The 26,528-nt window shown below is 41.3% G+C and overlaps 1 protein-coding gene across 1 annotated transcript; it reads right to left on the bottom strand.

The window, feature by feature from the left end:
• Positions 1 to 1,350: 1,350 nt before the first annotated feature.
• Positions 1,351 to 24,731, bottom strand: canx (calnexin). The gene is made up of 15 exons (XM_041989905.1): positions 24,630 to 24,731; positions 17,656 to 17,889; positions 17,011 to 17,084; positions 13,575 to 13,633; positions 13,296 to 13,437; positions 13,104 to 13,185; positions 11,383 to 11,575; positions 10,405 to 10,594; positions 10,158 to 10,271; positions 9,919 to 10,075; positions 9,605 to 9,820; positions 6,916 to 7,035; positions 5,082 to 5,199; positions 4,924 to 5,009; positions 1,351 to 3,477 (listed from the first exon to the last, which is right to left on the bottom strand). Exons 2-15 carry the CDS (start codon positions 17,884 to 17,886, stop codon positions 3,421 to 3,423), a joined length of 1,839 nt encoding a protein of 612 aa, XP_041845839.1. The 5' UTR covers positions 17,887 to 17,889; positions 24,630 to 24,731; the 3' UTR covers positions 1,351 to 3,420.
• Between the last annotated feature and the right edge of the window lie 1,797 nt (positions 24,732 to 26,528).

Here is a 26,528-nt window from a genome sequence, read left to right as displayed (position 1 = left end):
CGTGGACAAGGAGGAGTCGGGTACTCCAACACATACACGCTATTCCACGTTGATTGGGATGCAAAAAGGAAATGTGCTTGGATTCATGTGAGACTCATAAATCTGGAATTTTGTGTGTACGCCATGTTTTAGTGGGAAATCCACACAAGACTTTGTACATGAGGCCCCAAGGACCTATGTACAGTATACACACACACACACACACACACACACAGTAAGACTTAATTTGACTTGCATTTTAGATGTTATTTGAGGCTAGGAGGGGAAAAAGTAATTATTTATATATATATATATATATATATATATATATATATATATATATATATATATATATACACACACTTTTATTAGATATTTTTTATTTTATTTTTAAATAAAAAATTTCTTTAGACATCACCACATAGCAGTGTCTGCTTGTGTAAAAAAAAAAAAGAAAAAACAATGCAGTCCACCATTGTTTGTCCAGTGATCAAAGGGGATTTTTATAGGGTTGTTTTAAGACCCCCAGGGTCACCCCAGTTCTGCTTATTAAGTTTATTAACAGGAACCAAAGCAAACACCCATTTTTTGCAACTCGTTATCAATTTATAATCTTTTATTTTTATTACAATTGTTTTAATTTTATCTTGGGTTTTGCTCAGAACTTGTTTATCAGTTGACCGTCGGTCTTTGTGCGTTTACTCTGCAGTATGAGTAATGTTTAAAACCTCTGCCAGTTGAAGGGTTTTTGTATTTCTAACACGTTAGCTCTTTTTCAAAATAATATCTATAAAATATGTAGCAGAGTTATCAAGAAATGACTCAGAGCTGTTCGAAGGTTTCCAGACACATTTAAGAACTTACGTATTTCACATACTGATGCTAACTACATACCTAAATGGAAATTTATTTTTTTTAATGACTCGCCACCCCATTAAAAATTTCTTGGATATGCCCCTGGCAGTGATGCTTTACTTTTCTGCTCTCCCCCTTATTTTACTCCCATCGTTTTACTTTTGTCTTTGCTTGTATATCTAAATTTTTCTTTCAGCTAATCAATGACCTTTACTAAAATAACTGGCATCCTGTACATGAACACATTGAACATTGCAATATATTTTTTAAATCTGTTATTTAGTTGTGGCATTCCTGACATTACACAGAGAAAATGTTCCTTGGTGAACATCAGAGTTAAGACTACAGACATAAGAGACCCTTGGGGCAGATTTCCAGCATCAGTTGCCATGGTGATGTACAAAGAACCTCTAAGACTGAATCCTGTTCAGCTGCTGAACCACAGCTTCCGGATCTGGCTGTTGGAACCTAAAACATGTGAACACAGAATGAAAACACTGGAGCCTCAGGTCGGTATCCATTTGGCCTTTTTCTTTTTTATTCATCAAAAGAAAATGTTGACTGCAGGCCGCACACACGTAGACACACACGCAGTCAGGCTCCATCACAGTATTTCTATTCAAAGCTGGACCTTCCTGTGGTGTTGGTCAGAAACGGGCCGGGCCAACTGTTAGTTCACACACAGAGGCGACAAAATAAAAAGCAGTTACAGAGTCGGAAAAGTTTCTCCGGTCTGTCAGCGAGACGGCTTCAGTTGGACGCCGCCGGAGCTGAAGCCCTAAGAACACAGGAGGGTGGAGAGGAGGAGCGAGGCTCGATGTGGCTGTCACTCTGCCGATCCAGGGACGGCGTGCAACAGAGAAACAGCCACCATTTTTACCTCAACAGTCACCTGACACAGGGAGCCAAACACAGGATGGCTTCCCAGCCAATCCCGATCAGCAGAAAGACACAGAGACACGAGACGGACGCGGGACACCAATCATTTCAGTGTTTGCGGCGTCCTCCACCGCACAGATATCAGCAGAAACTTGGACACGCGGACAACAGGAAGAACATCACAGTTTAATCCTGTTTTCATTTTAAGCTTTGATTTCTAAAGGAAAACAACCTGGTAAGATCCCAACAGCGATGATGATGATGATGATGATGGGGGAAGCTCTGGATTTGAAACAAAGGTGTGATCAGTGGATTTTGTGTAACAGCAACTTCTCACATAAACACAAGAATTATTTCTCATCAGTTAGATAATGTATGGTTTGATGAATCAAGTAGAAAACTCAGGACTGGTTTAAACTCAGAGGTGACGTCCTCAAACATCTCAATTTGTTCAAGCAAAGTGAGAAAAATCCAAAATGGCTGATTTATCACATCATGTTCAGAGCTGATCTGATAGAGACGTTTCTGTCTTGTCTGAACACACGGATCTGCTTTTAACTCGTTTCACACGGATTGTCGCCAGTTTGGATTTTCTGAAACAGGAAGTCAAATGAAGACGAGCCTGACCGATGAGCTTCCATCCTGCCAGACATGATGTCACCAATAAACCAACTGGTCACATGATCCATGCAGGAAGTACAGGAGCAACATGAACGGACGAAGCGAAGCAGGCGGAGAACAGCTGTTTGAGCCAAACGTTGAGATCATGTGACCAGCAGCAGCAGCAGATGATACTCGGCCTTTATGTCAGACACATCTCACGTCCCTCGTCATCCGCAGGTGTCTCAGGACAGATGTGGAAATCAGCATCTTCACAGAGACCCAGACATGTGGTTGAAAGGTCAAACACCTTGTAACGTTCGTGCCTTTTTACGGCTGAAGAATCAGGACTGGATGTGGTTTCAGGTGCTGAAACAACCCCAGATATCAGACGTCAGACTACAAAGATGGCATCTAGGAAGGGAGAATCTCTGCTGCTGCTGCTGACTCGACATCTGGTCTGAGGGGATCTTCAAACATCTGAGGTTGTTCTGGCCTGTGAGTGGAGCTAACAGGAGGCTAAGCAACAAATAGATAAAAAAAAAAAAAAAAAAGACGACACGTAAGAAAAAGTCGGAGTGTTCCCAGTTAATCACTTTAAACTTCTCACGTCTGTTTATTCAGGCAGCTAGCGGACTAATTCATCATCTATCGTCTGTTAGTCGTTAGTTGTCAGTAAGTTGTTTATGGGCGCGTTAGTTGGTTTACGGCCCGCTTTTATAGGCTCGTTTCCTGGTTTTATCACCTGGCTGCAGGTACATGCTCAGGACAAATCTGACTGCTGATTGGTCGAACCAGCTCTGACAGACAGGAAGTCGCCCCGCAGGTCGCTGAGGTGGCATTTAGGAATGATGAAGGAAGTTTTAGTGGATCTCAGTTAATCTCTTACAAAAAAAGAACAAAAACAAAAAGAAAACTCAGTCCTGTTCAATCTGGAATTATCTTCATCAGGAGGAAGAGGAGGTGTCCATGATTAATTTCCTGTCGGCTTCGCTGCTTCCACCGTTTCCATTCAGGCTTCGTGGCCTCAGAGCGGAGGAGTAGAAGAGGAGGAGGAGGAGGAAGGTAGGGTGGGGGTTTGAGGTCAGGGCTGTGGATTCAGAGATATCAGTCCCTTCTGGCCTTCCTGCTCCTGGGAGATCTCCGCAGAATGTCGTCCTCCTTCTGCAGAGGAAGAGGAGGGGAAATTTCAATTTCAACTCATTCAGACAAAAACATCCAATAATTCATGACAGACAGGAACGCTGCTCCCATTCTGACACGCTGGGAAAACTGGAGGTGGAGGCAGCAGCAAACTGTCCTGAGATCAGTTCAGCGGTGACAGCTGCCGTCAGACTCTCAGGAAATACTGACTCCTGAGATTTCATCAAAAAAGTACGAAAAGTTTCAGGTTTCACAGCTACAAATATTTCCAGAACATTTCAGGACTTCTTGCTGTTAAATCAGCTGATTTTAAAACAGGTTAAACTGGTCTCATGTTGTTTACACCATGTTGATTAAACTCTTTGTTGAGATTCTGTCTGTGGGAAAACCAAAAGGAAATTATAAAGTTTAAAAATAGGCTAATCTAAATAAGAGCACAGCAAGATAATAAAAACAGGTTAGCTTCCTGTTTTATTATGGGCAGACTGGTTGGGGATAATAGAAAGGCAACAAGAAGCCATATAAGCACTGGTTCCCACCAACGTATGCAGAATATCATCTCTGAACACAGAACACATCCAACCTTGGCTAAAGTTGAACTGATACTTTGGTTGTGAAATTTGTCCCCCCCCCCCCAAAAAAAACAGAAAAAAACACTCCATCCAGCAAACCACACATCTACAGCTATTCATCAGCATATCTGCTCTACTGTATGCGCGTTCTAGCACAATCCGTGAAAGCTGTTCCTTTCATACCATTGGTAAGTAAACTGCTGATTGTAACATAACGATAGCACACTTTAACTATGATAATATCAGCAAGATCTTTTGGTTTTTTTTCTTGCTGACCAAAATATGCATGCTAGAGATCCAACACAGTGCTGGACTACTTCAAGTCCTGCTGGAAGCAGCATCAAGATGCTACTTCCATCTCCCAAAGCTCAGATCATCTCCACCTGCTTTCTTGAACATGATAATGATTCACTGGTTGAATCTACAACAAGACAGTTCTGGAGAAAAAAGGGGTCCAGCTCGGTCCTAGAAGGTAGACCTGATAAAGTGGACGGTACCGCCCGACTCAGTGGTCATGCCAGTCGTTTTTAGAAAGAATATTAACTTGGAAAAAAAACTGTTTTTCTGACTAACAGAAGTTGAGCCTCTAATATTGTGACAATAACTAAATATGGAGACGAGGATTTGAATGCTGAACCCACTGATTTCTACAACATTTTGTTGGTAGTTTACGTTCTAGTTCTGATGAACTTATTTTGAGAATAATTATGTGAATTTTTCAGTCTAATTCAGCTCCCAGCCTGTGATGCTACAGATGAGTAAATTTACCGTCGTCATAAACTCTGGTTCATATGTGACATTTTTCTCATCAACAGTTTGTTTTGATCTAAAACCGCTTTCACACTACAGCCTTCTGAACTCTTGATATCAACATTTTAACATGTTCTGTCCTCACCTCTTCTGCTGTGGCCTCCTTCTCTTCCTCCTCGTTCTCCTCTTCCTCTGCTGGAGCGTCCTCTTCGTCACCGTTCTCCTCTGCAGCTGGAAGAAAAACAATCGTTGACAAACTGCAGGAAGAAACGACAAACAGCAGAATCTGCTCGGATGTCGAACCTGGACTGCTCTTCGCTGCTTCCTCGGCCTTCTCTTCATTCTCCTCTTCTTCCTCCTTCACATCAGGCTGAGGTTCGTCCGTCTTCTTGTACTCTGCTGGTGACGCTGCGCTCTTCTTCTGCACAACAAACAGGACAAGTCACATTTTAATAGAGTGAAGACAAACGAGGTGGACAAGCTGAGATTTTCTTCTTCTTCTGGGTATTTGAGTCTTAATCTTCAGTAGGAAACTTGCGATGCTGAAAACTGAACCGTATGTGATGAACGAGACAGAAAAGTTAAAGTTGGGAATTTATGATGATTACCAGCTCCCAGCAGCCTTTGTTTCACCTGCTGCTAAAGGAGGAACCAGAACCAGGACGCCTGCTCAGTTTGCAGCTTCATTAGAAGCAGAAACCAGAGACCGATACGTCTCCAAGGTGTTTGTCTCTCACCAAATTAAAGAAACTTGTCAATGAAGTTGTTTTTTTTTTTCCTTGATTCTTAGTTTTGTTCTGATGTGAACTTGTGAACATTGGGAACGTGGTTCAGTGGGAAGCTGTTTCAGGGGGGACCTTTTTCACTGCTGCACCACTAAACCTGCAGCAGAGCATCTGTGTTACTGAAGATGTCGAGGGGTGAAAATGGACGAGAAACAGAAGCTGTAGCAGAAGCTGAACACGATGACGACTCTGAGATACTTTGATTTTAAAAGGTCGGATGTGGAACTAACAGCTTGTTGCTGGAAATGATGTCCAGATACAATTGGGTCTGTTTTATGTCTCCCCAAATTCTGTGAAACTAGGATCAGCACCCTCCAAATCCTCAGGTAAAACTGAAAAAGATGGACACTCGAGTCTGAGGTCAGTGGCAGACATGTTTGTGTGTGTGGATTGTGATGGTTCCTCTAACAAAGTCCTGGTTCTGATAAGTTCTGTTGAGAAAAACATTCAAGGTGACGATCAAGATTCTGGACTTTTTTTTTTTTAAACTTCCAGACTGAAGGAAAATTGGTCAATGAAAGCTGAAGAGGTCAGAGGTCAGAGGCTGCTCCACTCACAGTTAGGGTGGTGTTCTTTCCTCTAAACCAGCTAGTGGTTTTTCTTGGGCTGGAGACAAAGAACTGGTTTTAAGTTTATTCCGATTGGGCTTTTAATCCAAATACTTGTGTCCATGTAAAAATGGCCAGTGGCTAGAAAACAAATCATTAAATAGCACCACAGAACCCGGTCCACAAAGAGACAGAACCAGGACTACAAAGAGACAGAACTACAAAGAGACAGAACCAGGACCACAAAGAGACAGAACCAGGACCACAAAGAGACAGAACCAGGACCACAAAGAGACAGAACCAGGACCACAAAGAGACACGATGTGAAGCTACTCTAACAGCAGCGTTATTCACCGGGCCGGAGGAGACGGGGCGGTTCGGGCGTCCTGCTTCCTTAATCTCTTCCTGTAAGCTGGTGAGATTCAGCTGACCCTGAGCTGATCCTGATGACCTCTGTGGACCACCACAAAGTTAACTGGCTGCTACTTTACAGGACAACAATTCAGACAAGTTCTCCTGATAGAACATCTGGAGAGTCCAGATGGAGGCCATATGTTATTTTTTACATCTGTTTAATTGAGTGAACTGCTCACATTGATTAATTAGTAACAGAAGCCAGAACTGGCTGCAGCCCTGACAGCGTAGGAGGAACATCCTCATGTAAACAGCTGTTTGTCTCGGAGAAATCAGACAAACGTATTTTAAACCAGAGAAAATTGGGTTTAATTCAGAGGGAAATGTCGGAGCTGAAATCTGCAGCAGTAGGTGGTGACTACACAGCTGTCTGGTGGGTGTGTGTGTTACCTTGCCGGTGCAGCAGAAGACGAAGATGAGTACGAGCGGTAGAGCCACAGTGAGGACGTAGACCACCCAGAGCCACGGACGCTCCTCTGCAGCGTTTAACATCTGAGCTGCCAGACCAGGCTGCAACACAAACATGAACACGGTGAGGAAGACGAGGCAAACTGCTCAATTAAAAACTATCACTTTAAATTAGGACTGTTATGGTCTAAAATATCACCATTATTTACATGACAGAAAATGCAAACAGCTCATGTTACGCTAATATATGAATGTAGGACATTTAAGTAGAACAAAGTAAAAGTAGTTCTAACATTTAAAATTAAACAACAGCTAACTGGTGGGTAAACATCAAATGTCAACATCTCAACTTGTCATGTGATGTGTCCTCTTGGTCTGACGGTGTGTTAATGTGAACAGTGTGATGAACAGGACTGTTCAGATACAAGCTGTAACTGAACCAGAACATTTCATGTCGTTAGCGCACAACACGAAAAGTTGTGCATTTAAAAGTTCAGAGAAAGTCAATAAGAGCGTTATATCCATCACACATACAGTTAGAATCTCACTCATTTCTGAGGCTAATTTGTCTTAAAATGGACGTCAAACATTCAACTTCCATCTTGTAACATTTGCAAACTAGCTTGATGCAAGAAATGTAGGTTTTCTGGATGGACAGGAGCGTGCGATCAGCTGTGAGGGAAGCCAAACTATTCATAAAAATGTGTACATATCAGGAATATATTGAGTATATATGATTAATTACCCACCCTTGCTTCAATTAATTTTAATGTTCAATACTAAAACCTCCATTTATTTCACCAAGAGCTGAAAAAAGGAACTTTTTCCTTTAAAAGAAAGGGAACATTAAAAAACCTGGACAGCAAACAGAACAGGACCAAGATTTGATAATTATCTCCTCTAGTTGAACGTCGGGCTGTAGGAAGAAGAGCCCCGTTAATAAACTCATCAGCACAACTAACAGCATCATCAGTGTTTTGTATCACACTGACAGACCGTCACAGGCGGCAATATTCTGGGAATACTGAGCAACTTCCTGTTCTAATTGTCGTCCTGCTGCAGGTTTCCAACATCACAGCATCTAATTCTGGCTCCTCCAGAGGGTTTCATCAGCCAGCCATCAGAACAACAAGCAGCAGTTTGACCCGAACAGAAAGGCTCAACAGACCGCAAGCTGGAAATATTCCCATCAAGTCTACGACACGCTGAATAAAACCTGGATCATGAGACTCAAACGACGCTCTGAAGTTTGGATGAAAACATCGGATGTGTGAAGTGAACCTGTTGACGATAGTGCCCCCTGCTGTTAGATCTGATGGATAAAAACATCCTGCGGAGCGTTGCTCCTTCAATTCCAGCTTCTGGCATCAGTTACAGAATGAAGTTGTCACGGTAACGCTGCCTCCATGTCAGAGCATCAAACACTTTCCAGAAAAAATTTCAGTAAGTTAAAATAAATAAAATAATTGTGGCAGGAGATCATTTGATTTTTAACATTTTCATAGTAAAACTATTCAGTGTTTCATGTGTTATTGATTTAGCAAACCAAGAATAAAAATATTTAAAAAGGAAAAAAAAGCTTCACATTTTACTAAAATAAATATATATATATGAAATTAGAGCCAATTTAAAATTCTTAAAATCAAACGATTTTTTTATTTACGTAAAAATTATCACACGCTTGTTTTGTCTAAGATTTAACAAAAGAATTTTAAATCAATTTTCTCAAAATACTTTTAAAAAGGACAATTTTATAATTTTGTACTTTCTCCAGTTTATACAAATTTATAATTCATACAGAAACTACTTCATTAAAGTCGTCTCAAGGCACTTTACACACAGTCCAACTAACTCGAATTGTAATCCAACAAAAACAAATCCCTCATTTGATCCATGGAGGCGGAGGAAAGGGTTTCTTTTTAGATGGATTGTAATTGCGGACGTGGATGATTTGGAACTGATGTACAAACTGTTAAAACTGTTTGTCATGACAGATCTGAGAAATCACGTTTCTACTCGGACAGCAGTAGCCAGGTAGCCGTGCAGGGAAAAAGATGCATCAAGCTATCTGAAGATTCTCACCCCTAATTATCTACATCAGTCCAATTTATAACTGTTCATTTAAACTAGTTCATAAAAATAATTACTTAACAACGGAAACCAACAGACTGCATCAAATCTTTGATTCAATCCTTTACCCTGAGCTGCACGAGGAGACAGTGGAGAGGAAAAGGAAGCACAACCACGGTTTTTAGCTGGCTAACAGCACGCCTTAGCTTTAGCCCACCAACCTCCGTTAGCTGCTTAGCTACTGTTAGCTCGGGGTTAGCTTGGTTAGCTCTTAGCTACAAGCAACTTGGGAGTTCGATGGGTGTCAATCATCCACCCCACCTTCCCAGTCACCCTCTCAGCTCCACCTCTTTGCCCATTTTTGGATTTTCCAGGAGTGATCACACGCGTGACGCTACCAATGAGCTTCATTTCAGCTCCTCAGACGCCTACAGGTTACGTCACGGAGGCTCCGTCCATCTTTTATATACAGCCTATGGTTATAACTATACCGTAAAACATTTTTCTGTGTTTTCTGTTGGTGGGACTTTTTCAGTGGAACAAGAGAAGAACTGTGGTCCTGTAGATTTGGCCCAAATCTTCGACTTCAACCTGAACCCACCTCAGCGGCGCCCTCTGCTGCCTTCTTCAGCCCCCAGCCATCGTTGGCCCAGCGGTCGGCAGTGTTGCGGTCGTTGGTGATAAAGAAGTTGTCGAAGAAGATGTCAGAGCTCATGGACCAGAGCTCGAGTCCAACGGCCATGAACGGCGTCATTCTGAACGGGTGCAAGTCTTCAAAGTAGGCCGGGTTGGGGATCTTCCTCGGCTTCCAGATACCCTGAAACCCAAAGAGTCTGGGATCAGGACCGCTTACAGAGAACCAACACAGCCTCGTCCATGTCTGATCTCCATCATGGTTTCTGGGACCACACTCACCTGGTAGTTGGGGTTGTCGATCATGGGGGGCTTCCACTTGCCCTTGTAGTTGGGGTTGTCAACCATCGGCCGTTTCCACACGCCACAACCAGGGGCGGCCTCGCAAGCGGGATTTGGGATCTGTGGTGCTTCCCATTCACCATCCATGTCCTCGTCCCTGATGACACAGAAGGGGCATTGTCATGTGAAACAGTCAAACGAGTGTTGAGGTCAACAACTACGTCACCACGGTAACTTACCAGTCTTCGGGCTTCACGGCATCAGGGTCTCCGAGATACTCGGGTTCGTCGTCCAGCCAGCCATCAGGTTTTACCGCATCTTCGTCTGGAACCTGAGCCGGAGCATCTTCATCCCTGAAAACCACCACCACATACTGGATCAACAAGTTCGATAACATCAGCTCAATAACCATCAGCTGTAACCATGGTAACCACATCCAGACTACAGCGTTCTAAAAGAAAGAAAAATCAAACATCTGGTTCTTACCAGTCTTCAGGCTTAACAGCGTCAGGGTCCTGGATCTTGGGTCTCTCGTCCCAGTCTTCTGGTTTGTGGTCGTCAGGGTCCTCAATCTCAGCAGGGGGGTTCACAGGGGGGGTCATGTCTGTCAGCAGGTTTCCGCTGTTCACCACCGTCTGATCCACCAGAACCTCGAAGCTGTTGTCCGGGTTCACCACTGAGCGGGAAAAAATGTACTTTTAAAAGTTAAAGCAGGAACTAATTCAACAGGAAGGTGCATATTCTGGCAACCCTTCTTTTTCTGACTTGAAGGGTGCTTTTCACAGCAGGGGTGCTTATTTTGGCACAACACCGGGCCTCCTGTGAATACTTTGGGACGGTGGAGGAGCTTACAGCGGCACTGCTGCTCACTGCTCCGCCAAGACTATTTGCCAAGGATTGTGGGCATTACTTTTAAGTTAGATTAGCTAAAATGATCCCATCTCCCAAAGAATCCTTCAAAAACTTCCTGAATCTAGGCGATGATCTGGATCACCGCCAAAATGTAATCACTTGTTCCTATTTCTATTTGTGAGATTTCCTGAATATACTTCATCAAAATCATCCGTCCATAACTGAGTTTTGTTGCTAACAGACAAACCAATACCGCCGAATACATGACCTAAACCTTGGTGTAGGTAACAACACCCAATCTAGTTACTAGATCTGTCGCTAGTTGCTTCTTTGTAAAAGACTCAGAATATTTAATATAGCAGAAAAATCACTAAGCTGGCAACAGTGTGGGTAACAATGGCGACAGATCTACTTCTGATATTTGCCCGAATTCGCCTTCGAATCGTGGCAGAAGTGTGCGCGTCATTCTGAAAACGTGACTAATGAAAACACAATAGGGCCAAGTTATTTTCATAATAATCATTTGTTGATATCACCGGTTTTGTGGTCGTATTGGGCCAAAATCATAACTTGATATATTGCAAAGCCCTGGTGGGCGTGTGCCTGTCTTACCCAGCGTGTACAAGTGGGTCTTCTTGTCGGTGTAGTACGTCCGCAGGTCTGCGTCGGGTTTCTTGGCATGTTTCTCTTCGTATTCTCCGGTTTTGGGGTTTTTGTGTCTAAAGATGAAGTGCAGCTTGTAATCTTCTCCACATTTGTCGGGTCCAAACATGATTGTGTACGGAGTTTTATCCACAAACTGGTCCTGTGGACACACAAAGCTTTTAATATGAGGAACATGCAGTGAGTCAGCTTTTAGTTCATTTTGCTTTAAAGGTCCAGAAACAACAACTCAGACTTCCTGCCATCTCCTGCTGAACGCTGCTCAGGTTGTTCTATAAAGTGGATCAGATTATTTCTACCTAAGCCCTACTTCATAAAATATCTAAAAATGTCAGTCAACTGACTTCCTGTCAAATTATCTCAACATCCTACAGGATGTTACCACCAGAACACACATTTCTGTTTCAAAAATCCTGGACTGAGTTTATCTGCTGGCAGAATAATCCAATCCCAACTTAAAAAAAAAAAAAAAAAGGACGAAGCTGGATAAAATCTAAAAAAAAACAATGCAGTGATTTCCAAATTTCAACCCATATTTTATTCTCATTTGAACATAAAAACATATCAGATGTTGAAACCGGTGCATTTTCAATCTGATGGCAGCAACACGTCTGTAAAAAGGCTGGAAAAGTAATTAGTACAAATCTAAAACAACTGGAGGAGCATTTAACAACTAATCTCTCAGATGTAAAGATGGACAGAAGTTCACTGATCTGAGACAAAATGAGAACAACTAATTTTAGAAAAATGTTCCTCAATAAAGAGTTTGAAGATCCCACCATCTACAGTGTATAATATCCAAACATTTAGAGAAGCAGGAGGAATCTCTGTGTGCATGGGACAAGACCAAAGATCTAAATCAGGTGCTGGTGATTTTGGGTTCTGAGGCAGCACTGCATTAAAAACCCGACATGATTCTCTACTCTACAAATGCAGGTTAAAGCTCCATCATGCAAAGACGAAGCCATGTGTGAACAGGATCCAGAAACACCGCCGTCTTCTCTGGACCAAAGCTCATTTAAAATGGTCTGAGGCAAAGTGGAAACCTGTTCTGTGATCAGATGGATGAAAATGTGAAATTCTTTCTAGAAAGCATGGACGGCGTGTCCTGCAGACTAAAGAGGAGAGGGAGCATCCAGCTTGTTATCAGTGAACAGGTGAAAAGCTGCATCTCTGATGGGATGGGGCTGCATTAGTGCCTATGACGTAGGCAGCTTCCACATCTGTGAAGCTCCATCAATGCTGAAAAGTACATGGAGGTTTTAGAGCAACATCTGCTCCCATCCAGACGACGTCTATTTCAGGGAAGGCCTTGCAGATTTTTAGCAAGACGATGCTGAACCACATCCTGCTTCCCAGATGTTTACAGAAAGATGTTACAAAAGGAAGTGATGCTACACAACATCACGCTGGAACTACTTTTTACAGACATGTTGCTGCCATCAAAGTCAAAATGAGCTCATACTTGAATGATAAGTTGTTTTTGTTCTACTGGGAATAAAATATGGATTTATTAGACGTACAAAGTACTGCCTTCATTACACTGACTTTTATGGAGTTGTCAGTCTATTAATTGTTTGTATTGGTGGTTTCAGGTCTGGATGAGCCTGACTCGTTTCCTCTCTGGTTTTAGATCTTTTTGGGTTTTTCCCCCCATGTGTCCCACTGACCAGGTCGAGTTCAGGAGTCTGAGTCAGCAGCTTGACGTAGGCGCCACCACAGTCGATACCGGACTGGAAGTTCACCTCATACCTGAACACAAAGTACCAAACTTCAGAACCAGACATTCACGTCTTTTTCTTCTTCTGCACTCGTTCAGGTTTAATGTGTGGGTTTGAATTCTGAGTTATATGGACTCTTACTCGAGGATGAGCGGTTGGGTGTCGAAGGTGAAAGGTCGCAGCATCTGGGCGGAGATGGCGTGATGTTTGGCGCGCGACTTCAGAACCAGACCTTTGTCACCGGGAAGCTTACTGTCCTTCATCTCCTCCACAGCCCATTTACCTGCATATACAGTCACCACCACCATTATCATCATCATCATCATCATCTGAAGTCACTCATCCAGAATTTCCCATGTAGTTCCTGCCAACATGCTTCATGTAGAAACATCTGTAAAGATGAAGCACATCTGCACCCACCGTCATACTTTGCAATCTCTTCATCAGCATCATCCTTCTTGGCGTTGGACAGAACCCACCTGGAACCAACAGACGGCTCAGTTTCAGTAACGGGATAATTCAGGGCTGCAAACCAACTTTATGTACTAGTTACAAAAAACTGAGGAGCACCCCAATTTTCTCAGCATCTCATTTTATTACATTTTAAGCTCTACTTTGAAGTACTCATGTACACTGATGGTTATTTAAATTACTGTGAAGAATGAGGTTTAGGAAAATGTTTAATTGAAGCAACTTAAAGTGCTAGCTTCACTGAAATGAATGAAACACTTTAAATTCTGAAAGGGCTCATGAGGCCGTGCAGCTTCTGAAAACCCTCCAGATTTACATTTAATTTTTCCCCACAAGATTTATCTGCTTGGACCTGAATTTAGTAAAAATCAGCTTCTTTCTGGTGATATATGGCTCATGTACGTGTTGCTCAACCAGCCATAAACATTTTTAACACACATCCGGTTCTATTAGTAATTTGCTGATAATTACCGTTTTCCCCACAGATCTCCTTCAGAAAAGCCTCCAGCTGCACGAGTTTAAGGGGGACTGCTGGTTTGCAATTTAATCTATTAAATTTCAGCTTCTATTCAAGACAGAAATATGTTTTCTATACAAGATGAAGGATTATCTCATGGCATCAAAGTATGAACTGCTCTATATTCTTACAAGGACACAAAGTTGAGATATGAACAGCTTCTTCAGAACTACAAGATGCAACCTGTGTCCAAAACACTGAAGCTTGAGGTTCACATTTCCTCTAGAACAGGTTTACACTTTGACCTTGTAGTAAAAACTAAACAGCCTGATGTTATTCACCTTATTTACACCACATCACGGCATTTCTCTCTACATGACTTCTGTACTGTACACAGCAGCGTTTCACCACGATGCCACACACACACATACGAGCATGCATGTGTGCACACTCCAACCAGCAGGGAACGCTTATTGGACAATGTGAAGCTTCAACCACTGATGAGGTTTGAAGACGTGACTTCACAGCTGAGTGTAGCTGTCACACGATGTTTACTTTAAACACGTAGCTGACCTCTTCTTCAGCTCGTTTTATTAAAAGGTGTTGAACCCTCTTACAGGGAAACGTTTGATGAACCCGTGGGGGATGTGGAACAGTTTTGTTCCTCCCTCTCACCGGCTGTGTGAGAGTGTATCCATAAAGGAAGTACTGGAAATGAAACGCAACTTAAATCTTATGTAAACAACCTACTGTCGCACACTACAGACAGGAAATACGTCTGAAACGAGCGGATTTGTAAAACTATGGATGCTGCAGGTTTGAAACCTGGATCAGGGCTCGTGTAACGTGCAAATTAATCGTGCTCTTTGCTACTCGCAGTGTCTTAAATTGCAGCCCTAGATCAGAGCCAATCAGAGACAAAGACCCAAAGTTCTACATCTAGATTTGAAAATCCAACAAACATGCCGCACTGTAGAGCCCCGTCATCAGTAAAGGAAAACGTAGCTGGCGAGAGACCCTCAACGGCAGGAACTAAACTACAGTCTTCATGAATCAGTCGTTGAAACCAGTGATTGTTCCCATGAAACCACGTCACGAGAAGTCCAAATCCAACCGAGTTCAGGACAAATGACCTGGACTAAATTATAGACAGAGTTTGGAGAACCAGCAGAACCATCAGGATCATATGAGGCCAGATCAGTCTCAATAAGAATGAACTCACGCCAGGTGTTTCACAAATGCACACGCTCTGGTTTGCATTCGTATTTCAGAATCGGAAATGCACACGCTCTGGTTTGCATTCGTATTTCAGAATCGGAAATGCACACGCTCTGGTTTGCATTCGTATTTCAGAATCGGAAATGCACACAATCTGTTTCACAAATGCACACGCTCTGGTTTGCATTTGTATTTCAGAATCGGAAATGCACACAATCTGTTTCACAAATGCACACGCTGTGGTTCACAAATATAATTTTGAGGCACACTTGTAAGATTATACGAATTGCTGAACGTGCATTTACGAACTGCTTCTCATTTGTGAACATCTCTGCATTCGTGAGAGAATTCTCTGCGGTGGATTTTGAGACTCCCCTGACGCCGCAGTGTAACGAATCTCACCATTGGTTGACTAATCTGTCAATCAAATTTCCGAGTGTGATTGACAGATTCATCAGTCAATCAGGTGTGTTTGCATTCAGCCAATCATACTGCTCCTTACATTTTCTCCACACTTTTAGACCTGTCGCAGAGCTAATACTGCTATTTGAGCATGGTAGTTAAAGTCCAACTAGCGGGCAGACATGGAGGAGACGCAACAATCACAACCTGTAAGCAACACATTTATCTTACATTCCCTCGTTGTAGATCATGTAATGTTATCGAATTAACTGATTGACTGATGAATCTGTCAATCACACTCGGAAATTTGATTGACAGATTAGTCAACCAATGGTGAGATTCGTTACACTGCGGCGTCAGGGGAGTCTCAAAATCCACCGCAGAGAATTCTCTCACGAATGCAGAGATGTTCACAAATGAGAAGCAGTTCGTAAATGCACGTTCAGCAATTCGTATAATCTTACAAGTGTGCCTCAAAATTATATTTGTGAACCACAGCGTGTGCATTTGTGAAACAGATTGTGTGCATTTCCGATTCTGAAATACAAATGCAAACCAGAGCGTGTGCATTTGTGAAACAGATTGTGTGCATTTCCGATTCTGAAATACGAATGCAAACCAGAGCATGTGCATTTCCGATTCTGAAATACGAATGCAAACCAGAGCGTGTGCATTTCCGATTCTGAAATACGAATGCAAACCAGAGCGTGTGCATTTCCGATTCTGAAATACGAATGCAAACCAGAGCGTGTGCATTTCCGATTCTGAAATACGAATGCAAACCAGAGCGTGTGCATTTCCGATTCTGAAATACGAATGCAAACCAGAGCGTGTGCATTTCCGATTCTGAAATACGAATGCAAACCAGAGCGTGTGCATTTCCGATTCTGAAATACGAATGCAAACCAGAGCGTGTGCATTTCCGATTCTGAAATACGAATGCAAACCAGAGCGTGTGCATTTGTGAAACACCTGGCGTGAGTTCATTCTTATTGAGACTGATCTGGCCTCATAGGATCAGGATCATCCAGCAGAAAAAGGACCCAAGAGTTTAAAGCATGAAAGTGATTTAACTTCAGGTTACAGTTTTATTGTTTGTGGTTTATTTATCGAGTTAAGAGCCATTTTCACGCTGCACAGCCTCAGTTTTCCCACCAGAGTCAGAGTAGACTGTGCTGATCGCCGAGTGAAGATTACAGGCTCAAAAAAAGAACGTTTATCTCTGTCAGGGTTTGGTTCAGTCTGGTTCTGTCAGTGTTTGCGTCAGAATCAAAATGTCTCTTCCTGTGTTTCCTGGTATGTGCTCACCCGTCCAATGTTCCCCGATCAAAAGACTCTGCAAAGAAGTGTTCCCCCATCGGTTCTGGAGCTTTGTAGGTCACCTGGAAACAAACCAAACGTGTCTGTTAGTGTCGAAATAAGAGTTTGTTCTTCATGCTGTTCTACTGAACCAAAACCAGAACTGGGCCCCAGGCCATCACACTTTGACTCACACATCACATAAACTTTGTGTTTTTAGAGAAATCCCTGAACTTCCTAGAAGGTGCCGGCGTTGTCTGCATCACCTGTAAAGTTAGAAGCTAAATGTGTGGCTTAGAGAAAACATCTGATTCTGGGATCAGAGTCCTGAACGCTGCTCAACCCTGAAAGATCCAAACTCGGTTCTAAGAATTTTTCATGTTAGACTGAAATACTGTAACAACCAAAACGTTTGCTCTGATGAGACTGCAGGTCAGTGGATCGGAGAATCGACTCCCTGCTGCCATCAGCCTGATTTTACCAGTTAATGTGTTACAGATGCTTCCTGGGAAAACATTCCAACCCTCCAGAAAGAGATGGGAGCATTTCTCATCCTCACAGATGACTTATTATTTACAGCCAAAAGGTTTCCTGATACCCATTTACAGCATCTGTACGTTAACCAGCTTCCGTCAGACAGAAACTCCCTCTAACCTTCGGTGTCGGAGGCGTTTTAGGAGCAGTCGGAGCCTCGTCTTGAAAATCTCCTTCCAGCTCCTCCTCTTCGTCCTCAGCTCCGGCCAAACCCAGATCCAGCTCGTCCTCTACATCCACGTCGTCACCCAGACTGTCCTCAACCAGGTCCTCGGCCTGACAGATGGGAGTCAAACTGAGGCAGAGGAGGCCCACCCCCAGAAGAACGAACAACACGACCCTCTGATGCATTGTCTGTGAAGAGGAAGGGCTTCAGTTATGAAATCAAAATTTTAAAATACTTCATTCAAATATTCTTCAATAATAAAATTAATATAAGGTAAATATCAATATTAAATCATATCTATTAATATATATTAACATTACAATTACTATATTGTATATAGTATTCTAATACATATATTTTACAATCAATATTACATCGCTCAAAGAAGCGAAAAAGCAGCGCTGCTGGTTTTAGTTTGTCCATCATAAGGTGTGTTAATGAGCCACACTCGGACGCTTCCCTTCATCTTTTCATACAGCAGACAATTAACTCCTCCACCCATCACCATGGTGACCAACCAGCCCCCAAAGGACAGGCCGCCTCAGCTCCTTTAACCTTAATGAGATTACACCTCGAGGGATTATTGCAGCACCCCACAGATCATTCGCTTCACACATAAACAGGAGTTACTAATTACACCAAGACACACATTTACAGCGTTGCAGGGCTGCAACACACACACACATGCCTGTCTTTACAGCAATGCCAGAAATACATTTTTCACTGAGTCGAGTTAAGGTTAAACCGCCTGAACAATGTCGGGAACGTCAGGATGCAGAAAAGTGTTTGAGGGGGACGTTTTTTACTGCTGCACCACTAAACCTGCAGCAGAGCAGCTGTGTTATAGGAGATGTTGAGTGGTTCAAACGGACGGAGAAAGTTCAGAAAGTGAAGCTGTAGCAGATGTTGAAGCTGAACATGAGGACATATCTGTTGTCTGGAGATGCTCCTTTTTTGAGGTCGGACGTGGACCAAACAGCTAGTTACCGAGAATGAGATCCAGATGAAGTTAACACCAGCAATCTGTTTTTTGTCATTAATGGGGGAAATACTATAAAACTGGAATCATTTTAAATTCTGATTTGTTTTCCTGACCCTGACCATCATGCAGAGGACGTCACAAGCAGCATGCTGTGTTCAAAGAGAGTAAATATAGATGCTACACTTGCTAGCATCTCTTTCAGTTTTAAAGCTGTTCTGCAATCAGAGGAAAAGAATTGTGATACTACATGTTTCGTCCATTGTTTGTTCGATCTTGTCCCGCATCCTCTGCTACAGAAAAACATCTGTCTCACTCCAATGCCACATGATTGTTCAGACTGATCTTAAAAAAAAAAAAAAAAAAAAGACGAACGGAGCCTTAATCTGGTATGAAGATGCATGTTGGTTCCTTTGAAAATAAAAATTTGTAATCACAAGAAATAATACCACCCAAGTTAGTCTAAAGGCGGATTTATGCTCGTGTGGCGTCTGCATGCATTAAGTTACGGCGTAGCTAACACTGGTGAGTTTGTTCTCGCACTCGAGCGTAGGGGGTGCGAATCGTTTTCGTGTCATGTTGCAGTTTCTCCTTCTAATCTAATCTCCTAATTTTTGCCATGTTGCCCAGATCTACAGTAACTATTATGTAGGAAACATTTTGGATATTTTACTGCATCTACACAGACAAAACCAAACTGTTTAAAACCTTTAAAACGAGACATTTGGATGAGACGAAACCAGAAACAGATTTCTTTCAGAGAATTTTTTTGTTTTTAGTTATATTTTCATTCACATGATCAGCTTATAGCCGACGGATGTTGCTCTGGTAACCATCTTGAAAAAGAAGTGGCCTGATTTTTGCAACATGTTCCAACATTTAACGTTAGAAACTGAGGAGAAACTCCATCTTTTTCCATGAGAAGGAAATAACAACCGGTCACCGTTGTCATGAACACGGGAGGAGGTAAAACACTGACAGTTTTACAGGAACCATGTTGTATAAACACTGTTGCTCAATAAGAACAGACATCGTTTGATTTTAGACTTGGTTTCAAGTATGAGCCAACAGAAGCTGACAATGTTATCAGCAAGTTGATTCATCCTGCAGGACCAAGCTTTACTGTCTTTTTGTTAATCAGCTCTCAGCACCTCCAGCATAGCAGACATTAGGGCTTATCAGATTAACCTGCTGTAAGATTAGCATGCTTGGCTAACAGCAATGATGAGTATAGCCACGAGAACTAGCTGTTAGCTTCGCATCCATGTGCCCTGGCTGGAGTCCACGTGGTTGATGCAAAAATTAGCTGCAGCAGAAACTTTCAGAAAAAAGGATGAAACAACTCAGAAAAAGGTTCAGCTAACCGTCTTCGTCCATTCAGCATGACCTCTCCAGATCATGTTACCGTCACTCTCCCTCAGCACCTGCAGGGTTTACATCTGCAGACACGAGGTCTTAGCTCACACAATCACGCATTTAAAATAATGCAGATACGCATTATTTTAAATGCTTAGGATAAGCGCCGAGAGGCTGTGCTAAGTGGATAAAATGGCTTGAAGCTCAGCAGTTCCATCCTCAGATCCTGAATCATACACGACCTCCCATTTATACGTCATTAAATCAGTTTCACATTTCTGACTGGACCATGAAAACCAGTAGGAGTGAGACGGAGCTGCCGGCTATTTGTAAACTTCATCAGTCTTGTCTTTTTGTTTTCAGCTTTTGAGGCTCCATTATAGCTGTAACAGGTAGTAAACGAGTGTTTCTGTAAAGGAAAAACTGATCTGCGTTCACTCTTGTAGCCCCGAGTGCAGCATACTCAGTGGAAACGTGTGGGGACACCTGGGCATCGGCGCTCCATCAGGTAAAAACCTGACACTGCTGCAGAGGCAGCACTTTAACGCTGCACTCAACGGCCAAATGTTAGATCGGATTCAGCATTTAGAAGTCTAAAATGTTTTAATTTCTTAAATATGAAGTGTCGCGTTGGCATGCCTGCAGGGGTAATAAGCTTTCAGGCAGCCTCTGATTGGCTGATAAAACAGTTTAATCTTAATCAGTTCAGTGACACGGCTGAAGTTCCCGTTCTCCACCCAGACGGACGGCTCCACGAGGCCTGGAGTTACTGTTAATCTGATATTAGAGCGAGTTCAGCCTGCAGGACATCTGCTCCTCCTCAGATCCTCCATCTAACTGCTTTCTAACTGGGTTTATGAGGAAATGCTGAGCTTTCTCACAACGTCTGAAGCACCAAATACAAAACACATTTAAAAAGCTAAAGCCGAGACCAGAGGTTAGCTTCTTAATCATCCGACTATAATCCTATTTATCAATAATTAATAGAAATTGAGGACACGTATGATAATTTAGTAGGATAACAGCTGCTGAAAACGGGCAAAATTATAGAATAACAGATTTAAACAGTACGTATGTAGAAAAGGAAAGATAGTTAGAATGTAGTTTCAGGAATATTTAAAAAAAGAGAACATTTAAGGTTTATGAGCTGTTAGTTCATTTTTAGAGTAATAACATCACAATCTAACCGGTCATGAGAAGGTTTGCAGCAGGGATGCAGGGTATTGGATTTTGGCTGATAACCGATACAGATATTTCCCCCCAAAACTTAATTGCACAGATTATCCAGTTTCCTCTGTTGTGAAATTAAAAGATACACTAATCTGGTAACTATCATGTTGGCCTGTGTACAAATGCAAATGGAAAACAAAACAAAACAAAAAAACAAAAAACAAAACTGAATGATAATGAGTGATAATGATATTCACTCCTCATGCAAAATAAAACAATTTCAACTTGCATTATGTACATTAAGGCTGCAACTAATGACTATTCTGATAGATTAGTTGTCGACCAATCAGATTATGTATCATAATTAAATGGTTCTTATTTCACTTTCAGCTATGAGGTTGTTATGCAAACCGACGTTCCTCCTCTTTAAGACATACTTCCGTGGTACACAAGGTCTGCTTTACAAATCTCACATTTATTTATTTCTCAAGTTTAATTTGATGTTGTCCCAGACTTTCGACGTCCTCTGCCGCTGTTTTGTTCCCCCGGCGGACTTTATTGAGCATGCGCAAGCAGAGATAGGAAAGAAGACGATGTCTCACTCTGTAGGCTTTTTTTTTTTTTTTTTTTTAAACAACAGCCGACTTTTAAATTTGTTGTTGACTATTTTTATTGTCAACAATGTCAACTAATCGTTGCAGCCCTAATGTACAACATGTCAGCCTTTTATTTTATTAATTATATTAATATCAAATTTTTTTTTTAAAGCCAATTCAGCCGATACTGATAGCGTGCCGATTACATGGTGCATCTCTAGTTTGCAGCAGTCTGTATCATTTAAGTTTATTCTTTAATGATTTTCAGACTTTATTTACAGTTGTCCAAGTTTAAATCAGTTCTACCATAAAATGGTAGAATGTGAGTTTCATTGTGTGAAGAAATTCTGATTGCTGCCGCAAGTCTGCAGCATCTGTTCGTTGAAGTCGGTTAACTCATCACCAAACAGGCCTGACAGGTTACCATTTAACTGAAATGAACTCAAAGAGCCTCCTCTGCTGTGAAGTGGGAATCACAGCTGCTCCATTCACTGTTCATTAAGAACAAGTATTTTACAAATCTGCAGCAAACTGTTTCAGATAAAATGACTCATTTTAGTTGAACTAATTTTTTTGAAGAGAAAGTTTGACCCACTTCCGTCACCAATTCCACTTCAGTTAAGAGACCGCAGCTCTAATTTTTCACCACAAAAACTCAGTTTCTAAACTGGCTGTTTCTCTTAAATTGTCAATCTATGACTTGTTATTGTAAGTCAGCATTTTTTCCCTGATAACTAGATGCTAAAAACATTTGAGGATCTCACAAAATAAACTGAACTTTAAGCAGGACCTAGGAGGTCTTCAGGAGGAGATCCGACTCCTTTCAGCAGCAGCTCTGTTCTGAGTCTGGAAGGTGTTCAGTCCTGCAGGGTAAGGACTGGACCTCAATTCTGTGTGGAAGGTTTAGTCTTGTTTACTTCATTGAACAATGGCATCAAGAATAAACTAGAGGATGAATTAGCCAAGATGGGAATCCACCCTCCAAGTATGAGGCCGGCCCAGGTTGGACATGGTTTAAGTATCTCTAAGACCCTGGTGGTGGAATCAGAGGGAGCAGAACAGATGGTCTGGTTTTTCATGGCTAAAGGTAAAGCTGCTCATTTACTCACTAGTCTGTGTCCCCAACTTATATCATGAGCTGTGGATGTTGACCAAAACAGCCAGATCAGCGATAAAATGACTGAAATGGGCCTAATAGTGTCAGGACCCACGATGTAAAAACTCAAGCTACACAAGTTCATCATTAACGGTTGATAAACAATATTTCTCTGGATGCAGCTGCAAACTCAAGAATACTCTTCTGCACATCATCATGCCTCGCAGCACATAAAGGTTGTGATAAGCCAGGTTCAGGCGAGGCCTGGCAGAAATAGTTTGTTCAGCATCATATTTTTATTCATTCATTCGTTCTGCATTCTGCCAGAACAAATTAAGCCTGATTTTCCAGATTCCTGAGTATCTACAAGCTGAAAACCACACAGCTGCCTCCTATCTGAGGACTTCAGGACATGAGGTGCCCCAACTCCTGTGGTTTTTATTCAGAAATAGTGTTCCCAGCACGAGCAAACAAAACCTCAAACATTCACAGCCCTTTTAATATTTCAATTACTTCTGTAATAAAACGAGTGAATGATGCAAAAACCTCTGCTTTCATTTGAATATTTAGGTTTAATTTTTTTAAAGTCAGGACACCTTAAAACATTACTTTGATCTACTTTTCATGCAGAAAATCCAGTGACAAAAATCCCACATAGAAATAATCAACAATCAATTAATGTACTGGTACTGAACGGATTTTGGAGCCATTTTAAGACAACTGTTTAAAATTTTGTTTACTTTAAGCATCTAAACTAATGTCTGATATGACTAAACCTAAATTTGAGTCTACAATAAGTAATGACCGATTTAATAGCTTCACAACTAAATCTCTCTTGATTGTTTTTATTGGTGAGCTCGACAGACCACCAATTTAAAAAAATAATTCATTCATGGCATTCATTCATTCTGATCAGTTTCTTAACGTGACAGTTTTACATTTCTATAAACTGTCGTATTTCTATTGAAATATTTGCCAATTCTATGATTGATTTAAAAGCAGTTTAGGACAATAAACTACAGATTAAATATAATCTGAATCCAACATGTCCTATTAAAACAAACTGAACCAGACTTTTTAACCTTGCCAAGATTCAAGCTACCGGTTTGTACTAATGGAGTCTTTGACCACCAGCACCGCTGTAGCTAGCATGTTAACTGACCCTGATACACTCATTCTTTAGATTTTAAAAACATGTCTACACATTTTAGTGGCGGTTTGTGTTTCTCTTTAGCTCATAAACTCTTCAAAGAGTCCCGATTGAACAACAACCCTCTACAGTGCTAACACGTTGATCTTGGGCTAACTCCGCTTGCTGCTTACGAAACAACTGCCAGCGAAGCAGCGAATTTAATCCCGATGCCTCAATTTAAAATTTAGTGTAATTGAAAAAAAGGTATTTTACTCAATCAAAATCAACCAAGACAATTGGAATAAGCTATGAGTTTACTGTTCACATTAATAATAATAATACTTCTAAAGGCTGTCGGTGAAGGCTAACAGGCTAGCTGGTTTCACCTGTGGTTAATTAGCCCCAGTTAGCCGCTCAGCCCAGTCCTGACAGCATGCCGAAAAGCCTCACAGCTTCATTTTTAATCATTAAAACTCGGGGTCCTGTATATCACCATACGATATGCAGTATGGTTTAGGTGGGGTTTTTTTCAGGAAATAATAATATTCTACAATGTTGTCGCGTTAAAAAAAAAGTCATTTCTTCCTCTCTAAACTCACCTCCAGCTCTTCGATGTGACCGCCTGGGAACTACTGGGAAGGATAACGTGACTTATTGGAGGCATGGACCGCCTTACTCTAACGGTAATTGGTCAAAAGGATCGACGATTTGACGTTTCCTGTCAACTGTCAGTAGCTGATTGGTTTAGAAAAAATCTCTGTCAGACCGCCCCCCTGAGATGCACCTCGTGGACAGCGCTGATTGGTCAAACGCTCACGGGAAGTGTGTGTTGATTGGCTGTAGTAAGCCTTACGGAAAAAAAAACGTTGACTGAGATTTAAACAGATTTGAATACAAAACGTTGTTTGTTTATTTATTTATTAATTTATTATGGTAATTAATATCCTGTTTGAGAGAGTGGTTATAAGCAAAATCTATTGTTAAATACGTGTTTATCTAAGATCTTTTATTATTACTTATTTTTTATTTTACATATTTTCTACTTAATGTATATTTATCATGGCCTCATTATTTTGTCCGCATTTATTGTAAAAATTGCTCTAATATAAATTATAACTGGCATTTTCTTTATTTCACAAATTAAAATAGTTAATAAAAATATCAGTAATGTTATTACTATTACTGCATCCATCCATCCATCCATCCACAGAGATGAAGGAGACAACGGCCACTCACACTCCCTCCTTTTAATTATCTGTAAAACTGGTTAATTAGCCATAAAAAAGAACCAGTTCCTCCTCAGATACACACACCAACGTCTGCATAAAATCTGTAATCAAACACTTTGACACATTGGATTCTTCATTTTGTAAATCATACTTAAATTCAAAACATTATTTTACTTTGTCTTAAGGATTTGTGAATTTTTACATTCAAAGTCTAAATAAAAAACTCTAAAATGACCATCAGTTTATGTAAATGTCTCAAAACAAACAGAATGACATCAATGACATTAGGGCATAAGGAAAACAAAAAAACAAACAAACAAAAAGGTTTAATCCGCCACTAAAAGTAGTCCCTAAACCCACATTTCTCGGTCTCTGAGATAAAGGATGTAAGAAAACAGAAAAATCTGAACAGCACATTTATTTTAAAGAGCAGATAATTGATGATGTGTTTGTTTGTTTGTTTGAAGCTTTTTAGGTATTTTTATTTCAGTTCTCAGCAGAGCAAAATCATTCAAACTAGAACGATAGATCCACCCATTGATTAATTTCTTCATGATAAATAAAACAACTGCACTGAGGAGCAGTTTTTGTTTTAAAATGTCCGGTCCTCGGGTTATTTTGACTTTCAGGAAACAGAGAATCCTGTTTTCTAATAACAACTCTGGCTTTACTCTAAAATAAAAAAATTCTGATTCTTGTTAGTGAACTCGGAGCAGAACTGTGACAGTCATGTGATCTTCATCCATGTGACTGGCTCTTTATCAGACAAACAAAAGGCTGCTTTAATTCCTCTCATGATGAACTGGAACGCTGCTTTTAGCTCCAGTTTAACCTGAAACCTTCAACAGCTTCATTCTGCAGAAATTATTCAGCTGTTTGTAAATGAAAACCGTTATGGTGTAACAAAGAGATCCCGGGACTTCTTCAAGGTCCCTCGGCGCCGCCTGCACTTCCACCTCTTTCATATTCTGTAGGTGGAAGCAGAAATAAACTCAGTTTCAAACACCAACTTCAAAGGTCTCTGGTGAATTATTTCTGTGTAAACCAGTGGATGATGTCGTTATTTCATCATACTCTTTGATGAAACCTGATGATGCTTCCAGAAAACTGTCCACCACCTCGTCCTTCCAATGAAAATGTTGGTTCAAGATTATGAAAGCTCTCTCTTCAGTTGGATGAAAACTGGTCTGGCAACTTTAAATGACACCTGTGTTAGAGATCGTCTTTTACATACACATTTCACATCAGCAGTGACCTTTTCACTGCGTC

This window comes from Melanotaenia boesemani, chromosome 7 (assembly GCF_017639745.1).
Source record: "Melanotaenia boesemani isolate fMelBoe1 chromosome 7, fMelBoe1.pri, whole genome shotgun sequence".
Classification (NCBI taxonomy): domain Eukaryota; kingdom Metazoa; phylum Chordata; class Actinopteri; order Atheriniformes; family Melanotaeniidae; genus Melanotaenia; species Melanotaenia boesemani.
This window is presented reverse-complemented; position numbering and strand designations above follow the sequence as displayed.